Source organism: Tyto alba, unplaced genomic scaffold (genome assembly GCF_018691265.1).
Source record: "Tyto alba isolate M040663 unplaced genomic scaffold, T.alba_DEE_v4.0 Super-Scaffold_1000006, whole genome shotgun sequence".
Lineage (NCBI taxonomy): Eukaryota > Metazoa > Chordata > Aves > Strigiformes > Tytonidae > Tyto > Tyto alba.
This window is the reverse complement of record NW_024881272.1, coordinates 28,623,431-28,640,984: the sequence shown is the minus strand read 5'-3', so window position 1 is coordinate 28,640,984 and position 17,554 is coordinate 28,623,431. Positions and strand designations below refer to the sequence as shown.

The 17,554-nt window shown below is 41.2% G+C and overlaps 1 protein-coding gene across 1 annotated transcript in view; it reads left to right on the top strand.

The window, feature by feature from the left end:
- NRDC (nardilysin convertase) overlaps positions 1–16,819 on the top strand; it is a 28,605-nt gene extending 11,786 nt beyond the window's left edge. The window contains 24 exon segments of the mRNA XM_042805621.1: positions 97–154; positions 1,152–1,225; positions 1,415–1,484; positions 1,879–1,956; positions 2,387–2,507; positions 2,586–2,644; positions 3,245–3,299; positions 5,767–5,871; positions 6,142–6,265; positions 6,804–6,890; positions 7,502–7,621; positions 8,369–8,420; positions 9,579–9,729; positions 10,863–10,990; positions 11,322–11,484; positions 12,103–12,134; positions 12,435–12,573; positions 13,022–13,069; positions 13,446–13,498; positions 14,121–14,204; positions 15,549–15,639; positions 15,931–16,047; positions 16,253–16,342; positions 16,602–16,819. Of these exon segments, the coding sequence (XP_042661555.1) occupies positions 97–154; positions 1,152–1,225; positions 1,415–1,484; positions 1,879–1,956; positions 2,387–2,507; positions 2,586–2,644; positions 3,245–3,299; positions 5,767–5,871; positions 6,142–6,265; positions 6,804–6,890; positions 7,502–7,621; positions 8,369–8,420; positions 9,579–9,729; positions 10,863–10,990; positions 11,322–11,484; positions 12,103–12,134; positions 12,435–12,573; positions 13,022–13,069; positions 13,446–13,498; positions 14,121–14,204; positions 15,549–15,639; positions 15,931–16,047; positions 16,253–16,342; positions 16,602–16,799 (2,297 nt within the window). The 3' untranslated portion in view covers positions 16,800–16,819.
- Positions 16,820–17,554: the final 735 nt, after the last annotated feature.

Sequence of the window (17,554 nt, the reverse complement as noted above, 5' to 3'; positions counted from 1 at the left end):
CTTTAAAATATCTGAACTGGTAAGCTAAGATAAAGAATTTGTCTTAGATCTTCAGGAAATTGCATTTCTGGCTTTCTTTTTTTCTCTCCTTATTAGAAACACTGGATACATTGGAAAAGTGGGTGACAGAAATCTTCTCTGAGATCCCAAATAAGTAAGATTATTTTGATGCATAAAGGCATTACAAGTTACAAAATGATCTGTTCATAAAATGACGGTTCTTAAGAAAATATCCCTTACTGGGGAAACAAAGGAAATGAATTTGTTAAATAACATCCAGAAAAAAAAAGGGGCAACTTTGGAAACTAAAGACTGGCATTAATTTTCAGGAAGACTGTTTATGCTTAACAGTTATTTAGCCTGCAAGCTGTGTGGTGCTAACTTGCAGCAGTGTGTGCTTAATATGTGCTGATACCTTGATTTTATGATAAATCATTTAAACCTTGATTATAATTTTATGTTTCTTATCTTTGCTTTATGTCAAAAATAGATAGCAGCAAAATAAAGACCATACCTTGAATTTAAGTGTCCTCCTTAGGGTGGCAACTGGTTAAAACTTGATCTTTTTTTTCTAATAATTCACTCCAGTGTGCTGTCTAAAAAGGGGGTTCTGCAAAAGCTTTACTGACTTGAAAAGTAGTTTATTTCCCCTTTCATTTTCTGCTTTTGCAAGATGTTTATTTCTGTGGTGCATGAAAATGCACTTGTGAAAGTCCAATGCCAAACACAGACATGTTTGTGTCTCCTGACCCCCATCGTCGTTCTTCCTTCCCCACAAGACAATCCATCAGGATTCTGTGGATCCAGGGCCAACCCAGGATGCTGTTTACTGTTGTAGGCTTTGCTTTCCCCTGTTATGAAAGCAAGCTTTTTGTTGTTACTACCTTGGACAGAAGGAGAGGGAGGAGTTAATGGGGTAGCTAAATCTTGGGTGATTACTCTCTGGTGTGGGCAGAGTGCAAGTGGATGCCAGGTTGCCTTCCAGTTTGGGCTGGGTGGATCCTGGGCTGCACTCTTTGCCAAGGGCCATTTGGTGGTTGTCTGGTGTACCGCCTCTGTCACATCAGAGCTGTGGATGCTTAGTTTTGTGATTATCTCAGTGTAGCCTTGACTCCTTGCCAGTAATGTCACACTTTAATTTTGCTTTTAAGTGGTTTACCCAAACCCAGCTTTGGCCATCTGACTCAGCCTTTTGACACACCAGAATTTCACAAGCTTTACAGAGGTAAGTAAACAGATTTGTTTAAATCTTTTGAACACCTAGCTTCATATTTTCTCTGTGTGATCCAGATACTTTGCAGAATAATTCTACATGGTTCAGAATAACTCTTAACCATTCTTCCTGCATTCTGTATAATTTCTTATATATGTCTAAACGTGTAGATTTATATACAGTAAACTTATTTGTGTTTAGTTGTTCCAATCAGGAAAGTTCATTCATTGAGTATCACTTGGGCACTTCCACCACAAGAACAGTATTACAGGTACAGTGGTGATGCATTTTACTTCTATTATGCTTATGCTGTGAATAATTTATTGACTTTCACAAGAAGCCAAAGAATCTCATTTATTTGTGTTACAGATTACTTTGGTTAAGATAGGGGAGCGTTTGTAAAACTAATTAAACTGATGCAGATATGGTTCCTTTTATAAATTGAGTGGAATTGGTACACAGCTGATTTAACATCATTCCTCACTGACTCAAATCAGTCATTACATTATGAACTTCCCCATTTTTAGCTTATTATCCTAATGCTGCCTGAAAATGTCAAACTCTGCATGAAGAAACAGACAGTGCATATTTTATTCATTTGTCTAGTGACTGAGTTCTTTCTCTGAAACATCCTGGCATTTAATCTCCTTCAAATTTTCTTTTAGGGTGAAGCCACTTCATTATATTTCCTGGTTGGTGGGACATGAAGGCAAAGGCAGTGTTCTTTCTTTTCTTAGAAAAAAGTATGTATTTTTTAACCATAGTAATTAAATGTTTGGCTATGATTAAAAGAAAGGCAAACTCTATTTTGTAAATATGTATTTTCTATATATATATAGAAGCAGGTCAAGTCTGCTTTTTTGTATCAGCATGTTGTAGTGATATTCTTTAAATTTATGATAGACGTAAGTAAGAAGTAAGTGGTTTCTGGTCTGTGATCCATGGATCAGCAGTACCTGTGCCTGATCTTTAAGAGATCTCCCAAAGGTAACTTATCTTTTGCACTGTTTTTCTCAAATTCTGTATCCTGAGATTCACATCTTTTCAGAAAAGCTTTGTGTAAACTGTAAACAAATTGAAAGCCATTCAGGTAAAGCTATGATAAAGCTAATTGTAACTAAGCTTCAATAAAGTTGAATGAGTAGTTAGTAAGTGCCTTTAACTCTTTCACAGATTTTGGGCTCTTGCATTATATGGAGGAAATGGTGAGACAGGATTTGAGCAGAACTCTACTTACTCCATCTTCAGCATTTCTGTGACGTTGACTGATGAAGGTTACAAGCACTTCTATGAGGTACAGTTTACTGCAAATTGTTTTTCTTATTGTTTTTCTAATGTTTGGAAAAATTAATCTGTTCCTTTTTGTCTGCAGGTGGCCCATGTTGTATTTCAGTATGTGAAGATGCTGCAGAAAAGAGGGCCAGATAAAAGGTAAGTGTTTGCCACTACATCCAATATTAGCAAGATTGTTCTTCTCCATTAGCCTTTTATTTGTAGTGTTTGCACTTCTTATGGGATTACTACAGCATAAATGGTAAGTCAGTAGTAAAGCTTGTCTGTGTGGAAATGTATCAGTTAAAAACATCTAAAAATGCTAAATGTTTGTGCTTAATTCTTGGTACTTTTAGCTTATGTTTTTGTGATCCGATATCTGATTTTAGTAGGCTGAACTAGTATAGATGTAAGGTGCAATTTTGTGTTTATTTAAATAAATTTGTTGAGTCAAATCTGTCAAAGTCAGGGCTGTGGTGTTCTGGAGTCAGCCTTTATGTTAATTTGGTATTGGATTTTGACTCTTTGTAGTTAAGTTGACTTCTTTAGAAAGTAGCAGGAGTTTCTGCCAATTGAGAAATGCCCTTTTGGATGGAAGGGAAGTGCATGTAATACTGGCTTCTATGTCTTGCAATTGAATGAATCACTGAACTCACCTTTGATGCCTTTCCCAGAAAACTACTTTTTTTTCAGATTCTCAACAAATGTTGTGGGATAATGGAGGAAATACACTTTTATTCTCTTTTCCCTTCTTTACAGAATATGGGAAGAAATCCAGAAGATTGAAGCTAATGAATTTCACTACCAGGAACAGGTATTCATCCACTGTTTTGTGTTGATATAGGTAAACCATAAAAAGGATTTATTTTTCATTTTGAAACACATTTTCAAAGCTCTGTTCAATCAGAAACAGATTATGCACTTAATGAAGCTGTATTTAGCCAAAAGAATTTGTTTTCTAGGCAAAGAAATATTATGACTTTTTCCTTAACAAAATTAAATGTTACTTTTTTTGTTCTCGGCCTTTAAGTAGGCTTTTTTGTCAGTTTTAGTCATTAGGCCCTTTTGTGTGAAGTTTTGTGCCCATTAATAGTGCTCTGCAAATTGTTTGGAGCTTTTCAGTAGTTTTATCTAATTTCACTTTTTTTTTTAAGCTGCTTTAGCACTGCTGATTTCTGGGAATAGCAGTGTTGTGTGAAACCTGTGGCTTGCTGGTGACCTGGCCTCACAAGGCTGGGATGCTAACAGTCCCCTTGTCTGCACAGTTCAGTGTGGGTTTGTGTCAAGTCTTCCATGGCTTACTGCAATAGCAGTTAGCAAAAAATCTTACTTGTTTTTATTAAAGATAAAGAAGAGGGAACTCAACTTAGATAACTTGAGAAGCTTCACTTCATTGACTTCCTTTACTACATTTAGCCATATCTGTTTCTTATTAGGTAACTTCTTTTTTTTTTTTTTTTTTTGAATGGCACTGAAATTTCCTTTGGGGAAAACAGATCCATATACTACATGTATGTCTTGAAAGCATCACTGAAGTTTATTGATATATTTAAGGTACACAGATGCAGGAAGAAAGGGGAAAAAAAAAAAAAGAAATATTGAAAGTGGAGGTTTTCTCTTTCCAGATGCTCCAAGTATTTTCAGACACTATTAAGACCCGTCAGTCTGCTGTGAGCATTAGGGTGTCAGAAATATCAGTTTTAGCAAATCCTTGCATCTGTAGCTCTGCTTTCAAAATAGCATATGGAGGATATTGAGTGGTCTTTGAATAATAGAAGTGGTATTTGCAAGTGATACAGCCAGCAAGGACTGGTGCCAATAACCTGAAGTGATAAAGGAAGAGCAGCAGATTTCTTTGGTAGGAACAAATTTATACTATTTACAAGTGCATTTTTTTTAATGCTTCATGGTGGGTTTTTTTAGTGGAATATAACTTTTATTAATTTTTCAGCAAAGTTCAACTACTACAAAATTACAACAGACTGTCTTCTCCTAACAAAAGCTTTCCACAGAACAGTAGAGAAGAACTAAAAATCTATGAAGTGTGGCTATTTATTATATTGGACGTATCAGGAATGAGTATCTGTTGCCCTACATACAGTTCTATGATTCTGTCTTTAAGCATTGCCAACAGAGGTTGTCCAATTTGAAGTTTTCATCAAAATGAAGCTATTTAGTCCTGAAAGGTTCTTATTAGTTGTCTTGGTTCTTTTTAGTATTCCCAGCTAGAACTTTGTTCCCCAAAACTGTTACTGCTCTAATAGACCATGTAATTCCCAGTATCAAGCCAGGTGGGGATAGAAAACACCTGAGTTTACACTGGGGAAATACCTGTTGTTAAGAGTCCTGCCTTTTTGGCCAGTTGATTTTGAGTGATCATTAAGAGATTACTGACAGTGCAGGGATTTAACTCAGAAAGCAAGGAACAGAGATATGTATGTGCTTCTGTGGCAGGGTTGTACATCTTAGGGACAGATGAATGACTTAGTCGTGGCACACCAGTCTTCTGGTTGATGGGAAGAGCTGGTACGTGGCCATCCTAAAGAATAATGGTCGCAGAAGCATGATTTTGGGTTAAGCAGTTATGTGTCCCAAGAGAGCATTAATGTTTCCTCCTATGTACAGTGTGTCAAGAACTTCTTGATGATGTTTTCCACTACGTTTATAAAACAGATGTGTCACACTCGCCTCTTTTCATGTGAATTGTGGTCTGTATCTGGACCTAGGATCTGTAGTATATGATGCTGGCTGGTTCAAAGAAAACAAATAGCACTAAGCAAGAAGCTCTCCACTAGGCAGTCTCACAGAGTTAAAAGACAATCTATACTTTCACGTCCAACTAGGAGAATTTCATCCTCCTCACGCTGCACATCATGGCAAAGAACTTAGGAAGGGAGCAGAATCAGAGATATTCATGCAGCAGCAGCGGTTCCCCAGCTTGCTCTTTCCAGCTTCCAGATCACTTTAAATCTTGAATTCTGTGACTCTGCAGGAGTGCATCCTACTGGGGCGGTAACCTAGTAGGTTTAATGGCGGTAAACACTTGCCCAAGGCCATTTATTCTGTAAAGGTGATGCCTGATATTTTAGGATTCTCAGAGGAGTCCTGAGCATTACATATAGTTACAAAACACATTTAGTTTAATAACCAAAACTAAGTGCAGTAACAAGCAGAGCATGCAATTTGTGCTCAACATACCTGACCGGTCAAACTCTTCTTAGAACAGAACATTGATATTTTAGTTGATTATGTGAAAAATAGCTTTATCTATTTGCTTACAGACAGACCCAGTTGACTATGTGGAAAGCCTTTGTGAGAACATGCAGTTGTTTCAGAAGGAGGATTTTCTGACAGGAGACCAGCTCTTGTTTGAGTACAAGCCTGAGGTAAATATTCTTTGAACTCTGATTACATGTTTTGATGTAAGGAAAATACAGGCTAACTATATGTCGGTATGTATACAGGCATAAAATTAGGCATAACACAGGCACAGGTTTTGTATTAATTGAATCACTCTTCTTTTTATTCTCAGAAAGCAAATCTTCTTTTGTAAGCTTGTTATGTCTTGTTCTTCATATGTTCAGACTAAAAAGTCTTTGCTGGGTGAGATAGAGCCAGAGTTGCATTTTAACTGAAATATTGTCTTGAACTTGTAGATCATTGCTGATGCCCTTAACCAGCTGAGTCCTCAGAGAGCCAATCTCGTTTTGCTGTCCGCTGCCAATGAAGGCCAGTGTCATCTAAAAGAGAGGTGGTTTGGAACGCAATACAGCATGGAAGGTAAAACAGCAGCAAAAACTTAAAGAATGTCTGATTCATGCATTAGAGATATTAAAAGGGTGATGACACAACATAAAACCACATGAAGTAGGGAAAAGAATCCTCAGTGCTTTACTGACCTCATCATTAGTCAAATACTCTGTCCTACTCAATAATTGTTCTTCTTTGTTTGGTGTCAGTTGATTCCCACTCCCTAAATTGCAGTTGGTTTAGGAGGTGGGATCCCAGCGAGCCCTCCCTTGGCTGCCATTCAATTCCTGAACAGGGAAAAAGATCACAAACAATGAATGACAGGGCATGTTGGCTGCTGGATTACTAATGCAGGCAGGCTTGATTGACTTTTTAATAGGACTGCTTCAGTCCTGCTCCAGGGTAGTTTGTAGGAAGAGATTTAGTCGTGATGAACCAGGTGACATCAAGAAACTCCTATCGTACTGCAAATCTTCACAGAGATAGCCAAGAGATGAGATGACTGGCTTAGGAAATAGGATAGCATTACCTTCCTGTTGAACTAAATGCATTTCATGTTTTTTAATAGATATTGACAAGTACTGGAGTGATTTATGGGCCAGTGACTTTGAGTTAAATCAGGATTTACACCTTCCAGAAGAAAACAAATACATAGGTAAGGCACCTGAGCATGAGTGAAATCTTTCCCCAGTAATTTATTTGAGAATATGCTGTGGTTTAGAAAAAAATCTTAGTTTCTGTCTGAACATCAACATGGTTTTGCAAATTAAAAAATGAGAGCTCTGTTTTCTTGACTTGTATTTAATATTCTTTAATTTACAAACTTGAGAACTGAGTTTTTCTAAGATATAAACTTACAGATCATATAGCCATAACCGAGCAGGCCTCACACAATCAGTGAGAGTTAACACAGAGCTCTGGACACCCTAGGAGAGCAATTTTATTTGTTTAATCCTGCTGGTTTTGAAAGCATCTAAATACCATCTGGCTTTGTTGCCAAAACCAAGTGAAATTAAACCCATAACTTGGGTTCTAGATGGAATGCAACATCACCATTTCTGTACTGCTTCTGAGGCAGCATTCTGGTGTGGAACAGAAAAATAGATGTTCTTTGGGTCCAGGAAAGCATTATCACATATAATTTAGCAATCTGGGAGGGGAAGAATGTATTTAGTTGATAATTTTGAAGGCTTCCGTGCATGTGGCCTGGCTGTGTCTGTGAAACCCACTGACATCTGGTTTTGGTGTGTTTTTTCTTTTTGTTAGCCACTGACTTTGCTTTGAAAGTTGCTGACTGCCCTGAGACGGAATATCCAGCCAAAACACTAAGCACACAACAAGGCTGTCTCTGGTACAGGAAAGATGATAAATTCAAAATACCAAAAGGTAAATGCCTTAGGGCTTTCTGAAGAATAGGAAGTCTCTGGTTTTACCAGCTGGAATGTATTCGAAGGCAAATAACCTGTGATACTGTTTACCATTTAAACTCAGTGTTTACTGTCAGCTCCTCCGGAGTCCTTTTGATATGTTTATTAGCTATAATAAGAGAAGCAGGTATACTGCCTTGCAACAAAGGTTCTCTGCTAATACCTCAGATCAAAAAGTGGAAACACTGCAATATAATGACTTGAATGCTTGACTACAGATAGAACTGGGCAGACAGAATATCATACTGAGAGAAGGGCTTGGGAAGGAAGGAACACATTGGAGACTATTAGAGACTATAGTCTCTTCTACAGAAAGAGAAAAATATAGCTTGGATCTGAGACACATGTGGAAAATATATTGCTTCTTTTAAGCAGAATGTCACAATTTTTAGTGTCTGTTAAATGGATATTTTGTGACATTATCTTTTTCTTTATTTATATTGGTCATGCTATGTGAGTTAGTATTCTGCAAAGCACAGCTTTGTGTTTTCTAATATTTGATATTTTTAATGGAAAGTTTTGGACTGAAAAAGAGAAGAAGCTTTATGATGACTTAATATAAGCAAAAATGTAGTCTCATAGCTGAATGACCATTTTCATTAGATTCAAATTGTGACCAAAGAACAACCTGATGGGAATATTTTTGACTTTAGAAAGCTGTCAGTTTTTAAACAATTGTTCATTTAAGTTTCTTTTTCTCCACCAGGTTATGTTCGATTCCATCTGATCTCTCCACTGATACAGCAGTCTGCAGAGAAGTGAGGATTATAATATTTATGCTTATCTTGCAGAGTACCTAAATTTCGATACCTAGTAAAAACCTATGAAGAGAGATTAATTTTAAACTGGAATAAAATAAGGCTTCCTTTCCCCATGTTCTTACACTTTCCTTGTGGTTTCATCTGTAGTTCAGCGAGGGTGGTTCTGCAGCAGGTCATTACTGTAGCAAACAGATACAGAGGAGTTTCATAGTGTGTTATTGCACAGTGCAAGTTTTTTTGGGGGAAAAAAACCAAAACAAACAAACAAACAAACAAACAAACAAAAAAAAACAAAAAACAAAAAAACAAACCCCCAAAAAAACAAAACAGCAGCAGTGCACATAGGAGAAGGAAGTACTTAGAGAAGGAGTCGGTCCTGAAAAGAGCAGTCCACAGTCGTGTCCTGAACCAGCAACCTGGGAGCCTGTGGGAGCAGGTGAAGAGACTGTTGGCAAGAGTTAGAAACCAGCTGTTCATCAGACAGACCTCAAGGTTGTAGCTCTGCACGTGCTGCACTTCTGCTGGTCTTAGGCTAGCATTGCCATTTGCTGAGATCTGCACAGCTGATGTTTTGGGAAAGCAGTTATAAATCTGTTTTCATCGGGGATTAGTTAGCTTGAACTTTGAATTGGAATTCAGGCAATTACAAAAATTTGAAAGCGCGGACTGCAGTTTCCACATTATGTAGCTTGATTTGCTCTAGCTTATTATTTTTTTATCTTGATAGATAACTAATCATCTCATCACTCAAGTCTTCAGCTTAACTGAGTCCATCCATCCCCATTCCTTTACACCAAATGTAATGGTCTCATTTTCTGTGATTACTCAATGTTTTGAGCATTGGCATGTTACAGTGTGCATTTCTACCTTGAAGAAATGTTAAATAATATGAAGCTGGAATTTTATTCATTGCAAGGAATAGTTGAATGACAATATTTTTTAAGTGGTGGTGTATGCTTTCTGGACAAAGGGAAACTTGCATTCTGCATTTCTGGGTTTGTTGAAAATTTATTTTTGAATCTCATTTTACTGAAATATCCATTTCTGTTGGAGAACTTCTTGTGTGTACCACCAAACTCACTTGGCTTGATTTTTATCCTTCTTCAACTCCATCCTTTTATTTCTTTTTAACCCTCTGCCCTTTTCTCCATCCAGCATAGTTTTGTTTGATACGTTCGTAAACATCCTTTCCCACAACCTTGGTGAACCAGCTTACGAAGCAGATGTCGCTCAGTTGGAATACAAGCTAGTAGCTGGAGAGCATGGCTTAGTCATTCGAGTGAAGGGATTCAATCATAAACTACCTGTAAGTACTGCCATCATAAACACTTATGCATGCTGCTTTTCAGTGTATGTGCTTTTTCTCCTAGCCTCTGGAGCCTAGCTGGCTGGAGCTTTAAATGTTTAGATGAGGTATTGTAAATTGGAAAATTTGTGTGTCTGTTCACATACAGGATAATGCAGCAAATGCTTTTTCGTGTGCTTATGTGTATAAATATGTAGTTTTATTCACTTAAACAAGATCAAATTGTTGGCCTTAGGCTGACTTAAGAGAAATCTTCCTTTAATTAATAGCTGTATCTCCATTAAGACTTTAACAGCTTTTCATTTAAAAAGAGCTGTGGGTTTCCCATGTCCATATAGAGTCGTAAAGCCTCTCCAAGCGCAGGCTATTTGCACACTGTCTAGAGAAGTGTGTCTGAAAATAGGTTTTGGCTACAGTTTGACTTTGGAGATACAGCTTCTGAACATACTCAGTTTGGGCACAGTCTTTCTTTGTTGGCTTGCAAAGAGCTGCCCTTGCGAGGACTGGGGGATCCCTGTTCCCATTCTCCAAACGCTGGCTGTGTAATCACAGCAAGTACAGAGAGGATGTAATGGTGGGAGAGGAGAGAACTGCCAGGCTTCCTTAGGCTTCCATTGCAAGAGCTTGACTGGAGCTTTAACAAGACTGCCAGTTGTCTGTCAGACCTACTAGTGTGAGGTTTAACAGAAAAAGCCAGGGATGCAAATAGCATGGTCTGAATGTGCTTTTTTAGTAATGAATGGTGCTGTGCTGTGATGTGATTGTGCTGGTCAGCTGTAAAAGAAAAAGCTGGAATATCTAATACAGAGTTGTTGGAGTTACAGGCTAGGTTTGTTTCAGTAGAATGTGGAAAGTCCTATTGGTTTGGGATATTGAGCTTCTTTCATTCACTTTCTAAAACTGCTGTTCATTTCCAGCTGACTAATTTGGTACAGAATTGTTCAGTGAAGAATGTCTAACAGAATTGAGGCATGTGCTTTAATAACACTGCGTGTCTCTTACGTTGACCATATAATGATTTTTTTATTAGTAGTATTATTATATAGGATTAAGTTTAAATTGGTTCTTTAAAAAAACAAAACAAACCCACAGAACAACAAAAACCCCCCAACTTAAAACTGTTTTCTTTACAGCTGCTATTTCAGCTCATCATTGATTACTTGTCTGACTTCAGCTTTACTCCAGCAGTTTTTGAAATGATAACAGAGCAGCTGAAGAAAACATACTTCAACATCCTCATCAAGCCTGAGACTCTGGCCAAGTGAGTTCTGGGGGAGGGCAAAAGGTGGCTGCGCAGCAAGTTGAGCTGAAGAGCTCAGGAATTGCTGCTCCGTGCTCATGGAGGCGTGTTCCAGGGTTTGCTTGTAGCTTAGAGAGTTGGGGCAGCTCTGCAACCAGCATAGCCAACGTGTGGCTCAGGTGGGACAGCCGGGCCGCTGCTGGAGCCAACAGCTGAGCGCGGGCAGTCAGCCCCAGTAGCCCTCCTGGGGACCATCGCCCAGTCTCCAGCACGATCCCGAGTCAGAAATGGGATCTCTTACATTAGACAGCTCTTGATGGCCTGTGGTTTTGTTTTCCTTCGTGCACCGCAGGGATGTGCGTCTCCTGATTTTAGAACACGGCAGGTGGTCGATGATAGACAAGTACCAGACGCTGATGAACGGCCTTTCCATTGAGTCTCTCTCATCCTTTGTCAAGGCTTTCAAATCACAGCTCTTTGTAGAGGGTCTTGTACAAGGAAACTTCACGAGCAGAGTAAGTACAGCTTCAGCAGCTGACATGCACTGAAACTTTTCCTTAATGTGCTTTAACACAGTTGCCCCAACTCCAGCACTCACCTGCCAGCTGACTGCCCCTCCTGTCCTGGCAGTCTGGAGGCTGGCTGGTTCAGGGCAGCCTCACCTCTAACAACTCGGGAGCGCTTGTCTGGACAAGCTTCTGGGGAGCCCGTAGTTGCTAGTTGGAACAGAAGTTTCCAGGAATCTGGATTTAAACTGCAGAGAGGGAAAAATGTGGTAGAAATATTTCTGTAACCTGTTTCCTCTGATGCCCCCATTTTTTATATTGTTTAGCGTATTGGTATTTAATATTGAGAAGTTTCCACGGTGGTGCCACAGGAGGAGGCTTCCCTCAAAGTACATTTATCCTGGAAATTTGATTGCCTGGAGACTGTTTCGCTTTGCAGCGTGGTGCAGAGGTGTCCGGAGGGACTTGAGATAAGGCGAGGGGGGAGGGATCTGGTGGCGCGACAGAGCTCGGCTGTGCTTTGCTTGGGGGGGTCACTTTCTCAAGTGATGCACTGGGGGGTGTCATTGTGAATTGGGGCAATAATTCTCTTCTAAATAAAACTTCTGTTTGTGCTTTCTCTCCTAGGAAGCAAAGGATTTTCTGAATTATGTTGTTCAGTGAGTATCTCTTGACTCTTGCACCACTCGTTATGTGGAAACTAATCAAGTTAAGATTCTTTTCTGGCGGAAGGGGCCAGGGTGGGAGAGATGCAGAAATTCCCTTCTCCCCTCCCGGGTACAGCGCTGCTGGTGTTTGTGGGAGGTGACTACTCATCATGGCAGTTTAAGCAGACATTGTTCTGGTTTGGGAAAGGGGAAAATAACATCAGACCAGGTGTGTAAATGTCTGGGTGTTGTATTGGTTTTGGCTAAGCTGTGAGCAGGTGTTTAACGCTTTGCTCCCTGTGCTCCCTTCAGGAAGCTCCAGTTCGCTCCCCTGGCCCATCCCTGCCCTGTTCAGTTCCGGGTAGTGGATTTGCCAAATACGCATCTGCTCTGTAAGGTGAAAACTCTCAACAAAGGTGATGCCAACTCTGAAGTAACAGTGTATTATCAGGTAATGTGTTAGCTTGGTGTGGACTGACCTGTTCCCTCCAGCAGCTGCTGACACTACGGTTGTACTTACGTTACAGCCTTGAGAGCAATCTCTGCTCAGGGATGTTACAGGGTGCACCGAGACCCCATGTAAGCACAGGCCCTTGGCCTAAGAGGCTGAACCCAGGTGGGTTCCCTCAGAAGGGCACCTTCTGCTCCCAGCCTGTGCTAGCAGCTGCATTTGTGCCTTGGTGATTTCCTGGTGCCCTCACGGCTGATCTCAGGGTCCTGGGCTGAGCCCTTGCCATCTCTCCTGAAGGCCATACTGAGGCCTCCACAGAAAACAGGAACATTCTGGTTGTCCACAGTGCCACAGTCCAGGCTGAGGTGTGTGCCACAACTGGCACCTCGGTCTGACCCATAGTATTTAACTCCATGAAATCACCCTGAATTCTTCATTTTCTTTCTAGTCAGGTGCCAGAAACCTAAGGGAGTATACCCTAATGGAGCTGCTTGTGGTAAGTTAGTGTTTGTGTCTCCTAACTCATCAATGTGTCTTCCCTGAAAACAGTGCTTGGAGCGAAGAAAGGGCTGTGGGGTTTGGTGGGACAAAGGGAGTGATGCAGATAGACAGATACATGTATCTATTGCTCGCCAATTAAACTGGGGAGCGTTTGGGACAGGATCCTCCAGCTGCTGCAGTGGTGGACAGTATGGAAGCCTGTTCTCTTGGCTCCTGACCCAGAGAGCTGAGACCTCTTAATTCAGTGGGTGTGGTTGGAAAGACAGCACCTTGGTGGTTTCCACGTGCTGTGACCACGTGGCTGGCTGGAGCCTGTGGGGCGGCTGCAGGAGCATCGCTTCTGCTGTAATGCATTTGTGCTGCAGTTTCAGATGCACATGGAAGAGCCTTGCTTTGACTTCCTGAGAACCAAGCAGACCCTCGGGTGAGTTCACTGTGGAGGACGGCTCCTATGTGCCTGAGTTTGCTGTTCCTTTGTGCTTTTACTCTGAAAACCCTTCCTGCACAGTGGCCAATTTCTCCATTATTGTAATGGAAACAGGAGCACAAACCCATCAAAACCAAGAGCAGCCATCCATACAAGCCTCATCCAAGTTGCTTCCGAGTCCTATAAAAATTGCATCTATTACCAGTGTGTTAACTCAGAATTATTCAGCATAAAGTTGTTCCTTCCACTTCCTAAATCAGCTCCCCATTCCTCAGGGCTGTTTTCACAGCAGCTCTGTGGTGCGTAGCAGCCTCCCTCAGAGGCACCCTTCTACCTCAGGAAACTGGAACAAGGTTTTCACAGCTCTAGGTCTGTCGCTCTGATGAATTATTTTGCAGGAACACAAACACAAATACTCTGACAAGCTTAAAAGGATTTCCCATAAATGAGAAAACACAGAAGTGCAGTGATGCAGGAAATAAGACTGTTGAGAATTTGTATCTGAGATTTTTCTTTCTAAAATACCAACACTATTTTAATTTGTAGCATGCCCTGTAAATGAAAATGTAATTGTGCTTGTGGAATTACTTTGTTTTCCTTTTTCTTTTGTGTTTTTTAGGTACCACGTGTACCCTACCTGCAGGAATACTTCAGGGATTCTTGGCTTCTCGGTCACAGTAGCAACCCAGGCATCGAAATACAAGTAAGTGCTCCGTGGTTGATGTCCATTCGTGTTCCCAGCCTTTGCCCCGGGGGTCAGCCCTGAGCTGCCAGGACCCAGTTCTGGTCTCGGCTCACCGAGTGCTCCCGGCCGAGGCACAGGCACAGGGCTGCCCCAGCCTGGGGTGCGGGGAATCGGCTGCCCCTTCCGTGCTGTGGGTGGCTGCCTGAGGAGCTCTGCAAGCGGCAGCTGGTGCTGCTGTTGTCTGAAGAAGGACTTTAGCACAGGACATTTATGGGAACTGGTTTTAGAAAAGTCAGGCTTAACAAGGCAATGGGTGGACCTTGCAGGTTCAGGCACTGAACATCTGAGCCTCACGGGCTATAGTAAGGTGTCAAACTAACTCTGTGACCATGTTTACATGTCGTATTTTGTGTAAGTGGTGTATTTACACAACATCCAGCTGAAGAATTCTTACTGAGAGAATTCTACTTCATCTTCTACTTGTTCTGTTTGCTCAGGTCCCAGCTGACTTCAGTTTGCCTTTGCTTGAGCTTTCCTGCTGCCCCTGCTCTCATTTGAGTCCCCAAGTCCTTCAGGCCATGGAGGGTTTTTGTAATTTTATGAGGGGAGTTAGGCAAGAGCCAGAGGGGCTGTCAGAAGCATAGTCCTGGCTTCAGCTTGTTGCAACATAGTGACTGAAGTAAAGCAATAGCCTTAAGCTGCCTAAAACTGCTGCAGTCCTGACTTGAGCAGGGAAAAGTGACCCAAAGCCACAGGGAAATATCCCGCTGCCCTTTTGAAGATACTCTGCCAGGAGCTCTCAAGCTGTTGCCAGGTAAATCCTGTATAGCCTGTTCCTCTGGCTTGCTTTCAGCAGGCAGAACAACAGCAGGGCTTTGTTCAAAGCCACGGCTAACTACAGGTATTTGACTTGCCAAAGGTGAAGGGTTACATGAAAAATATGCAACTTACGGAAAATAACAACTCTGTCAGTGAAAGTTTAATTAGCACAGAATACTGCTGCCTCCAATTTTTACATCTGAAGGACGCTTCCATTACTGAATTCTGTGTCACTGGTGAAGGTTTTAATGTTTCAGCAACCTCAGAGTCCCTCACATCGGGGCCCCCACAGCATCACGGCAGCGACTTCCTCTTACTGCTTTGCTTGCCAAAGTCCTCTGATGCACAATTCCTAACAGAGCTGAACATCAGAGCGCTGGGTTTTGTTCCCTGATACCAGGGAAGAGGAAGGTTGGTGTTTGGGGAGGGAAGCAAGTCTGTCCCAAACCCTCCCTTGTCATGTGAGGGCTGTTCTGCTACTTTACCCTGCAGTATTGTGTTTTTGTTTTTCCTGCCTGATTGAATTATTTAACTCTCTTTTAGTTCTGAATTGGTAGACAAGAAAATAGAGGAGTTTCTTTCTTGCTTTGAAGAGAAAATCAAGCATTTAACTGAAGATGCTTTTAGCACCCAGGTAAAACTCAATCTTGAAAGACCTTCCTTGACCTACTAAAAGCCACCCAAACTGGAGGACTTGGTTACACCCCTCTGAGGTTTTCTGGACAGAGGACTTGCTCTTAAATCCTGCCTCTTACTTTGTAAATGGCCAGAGAGCAAGTGTTCAGAGAATGACTCAAAAGTTTGAAAGTGCTAAACTATCTTGTCAATGTGATTTAGGTTTTCTTTCAACTTGAGTGACTACAACACTAAATTAAGGTAGTTTTAAACCCTTTGAAACTAATTGCTTTGTCTTTTTCAAATGTAGGTTACAGCTTTGATAAAACTTAAAGAATGTGAAGATTCCCATCTTGGGGAGGAAGTGGACAGGAACTGGAATGAAGTTGTGACACAGCAGTATCTCTTCGACAGGCTTGCCCGTGAGGTGAGGGGTCCCTCGGGGCTGCACTCACACATTGCAAAGCATCAACAGGGGTGGATTGTGCCACTAGTGACACCCTGATTCTAAAACCACATACTATTTTAGAAAGGTCCTTTTGGCTAATGGAATAGAGGCTGTAGAGGAACCCTGGTTATGTTTAAAATCAATCACCCCAGGGCTACTTAAATCTCTTTCATGTGGGTTTCAGATCGAGGCTCTGAGGTCTGTTACAAAATTGGATCTGGTCACCTGGTTCCAAGCTCACAGAAGCAGCAAGAAGAAAGTGCTCAGCGTACACGTGAGTGTTTGTCAGCTCCATGCTGCCAACTTCTGAAACACCAAACTTGGATAACCTCAGAGAGCCCCATAAGGGTGGGGTCGAAATGCTCTGTGATCTAACTTTTAATGGGGTGGTTATCCATGGTACTGTTGACCATTTTCTACATTTCTAATTATTACTGTAACTTTCAATTGCATGTAAGTATCTGTATTTAATTGCCAGGGCAGATGAACATTGGATGAGAGGCAAATTTCTCTTTTTGGTAACTCTTTTCCAGGTGGTCGGATATGGAAAACATGAAGGGGACTCAGAGGTTACAGCTGTCTCAGAAGCACAGACTTCTTCATCTGGTGAAATACCTCATCTTATTTTCTTGCCCCCATCTTCTTTGATGACTAATGTTACTTCCATCAAGGACATCAAAGCTTACACATCAACTCTGAATGTTCTCCCTTACCATAAAATATTAAAATAAAAATGACGTCTTGCCCTGCAGTGATGTGTAATACAGGTGCTTTCTGCAACATGAACATTACAACCTCTTTTTATTAAACCAGGGCTGTAGAGTGAGCTGGGCTGAAGCTGGCCATTCCCATCCTGAGGAAGTTTTCCTCAAGTAAGTTTACCAACCCTTGCCCTTAAATCTCCCCTGTTCCTTAAGGACAGGCCCAGCCCTGACAGGAGCGAAGGGCGAGTTCTTCTCCCAGCACCAGGACGATGCCCCAGGCTGCCCTGGCCCTGGCTGAAGTGGGGGCTGCACCTGTGTTGTGTGTGCATCATTCCTGCGGTGCTGGAGCAGCTGCATTTCCTCAAAGAAAGTATTCCCCACTTCTCCTGGAGGAGTTAGAGGTGGTGGGAGGGGGAAAAAAGCCTGAGGCTTTACTCTCACACTGCTCTCTTTACTTTTTCTGTATGTGCAACAGACAAAATGGAGATTAAATCAAATAAAAGCTTAGATTTAACTAGTGGAAAGAAAAATACTTGCATTGCTATATCGAGCTACTTACTCAGCCGTACAGAAATGAAGAGTCCTGAAGTGCCAGCAAGCCAGGAGAGACACAAGGCTGGCTGTAGATCCCAGAAAAATTCTGCTGTGGCTGCTGCAAATTCTGCTCCTTTTGCTAGTTCCTTAATTGCTTTAAGTAGATTTAGCTACAAGGATGCCAGTGGGGGAAAAAAACAAACAACCCACAACTCATACATTTCACATAAAAACAACTGATCATCACT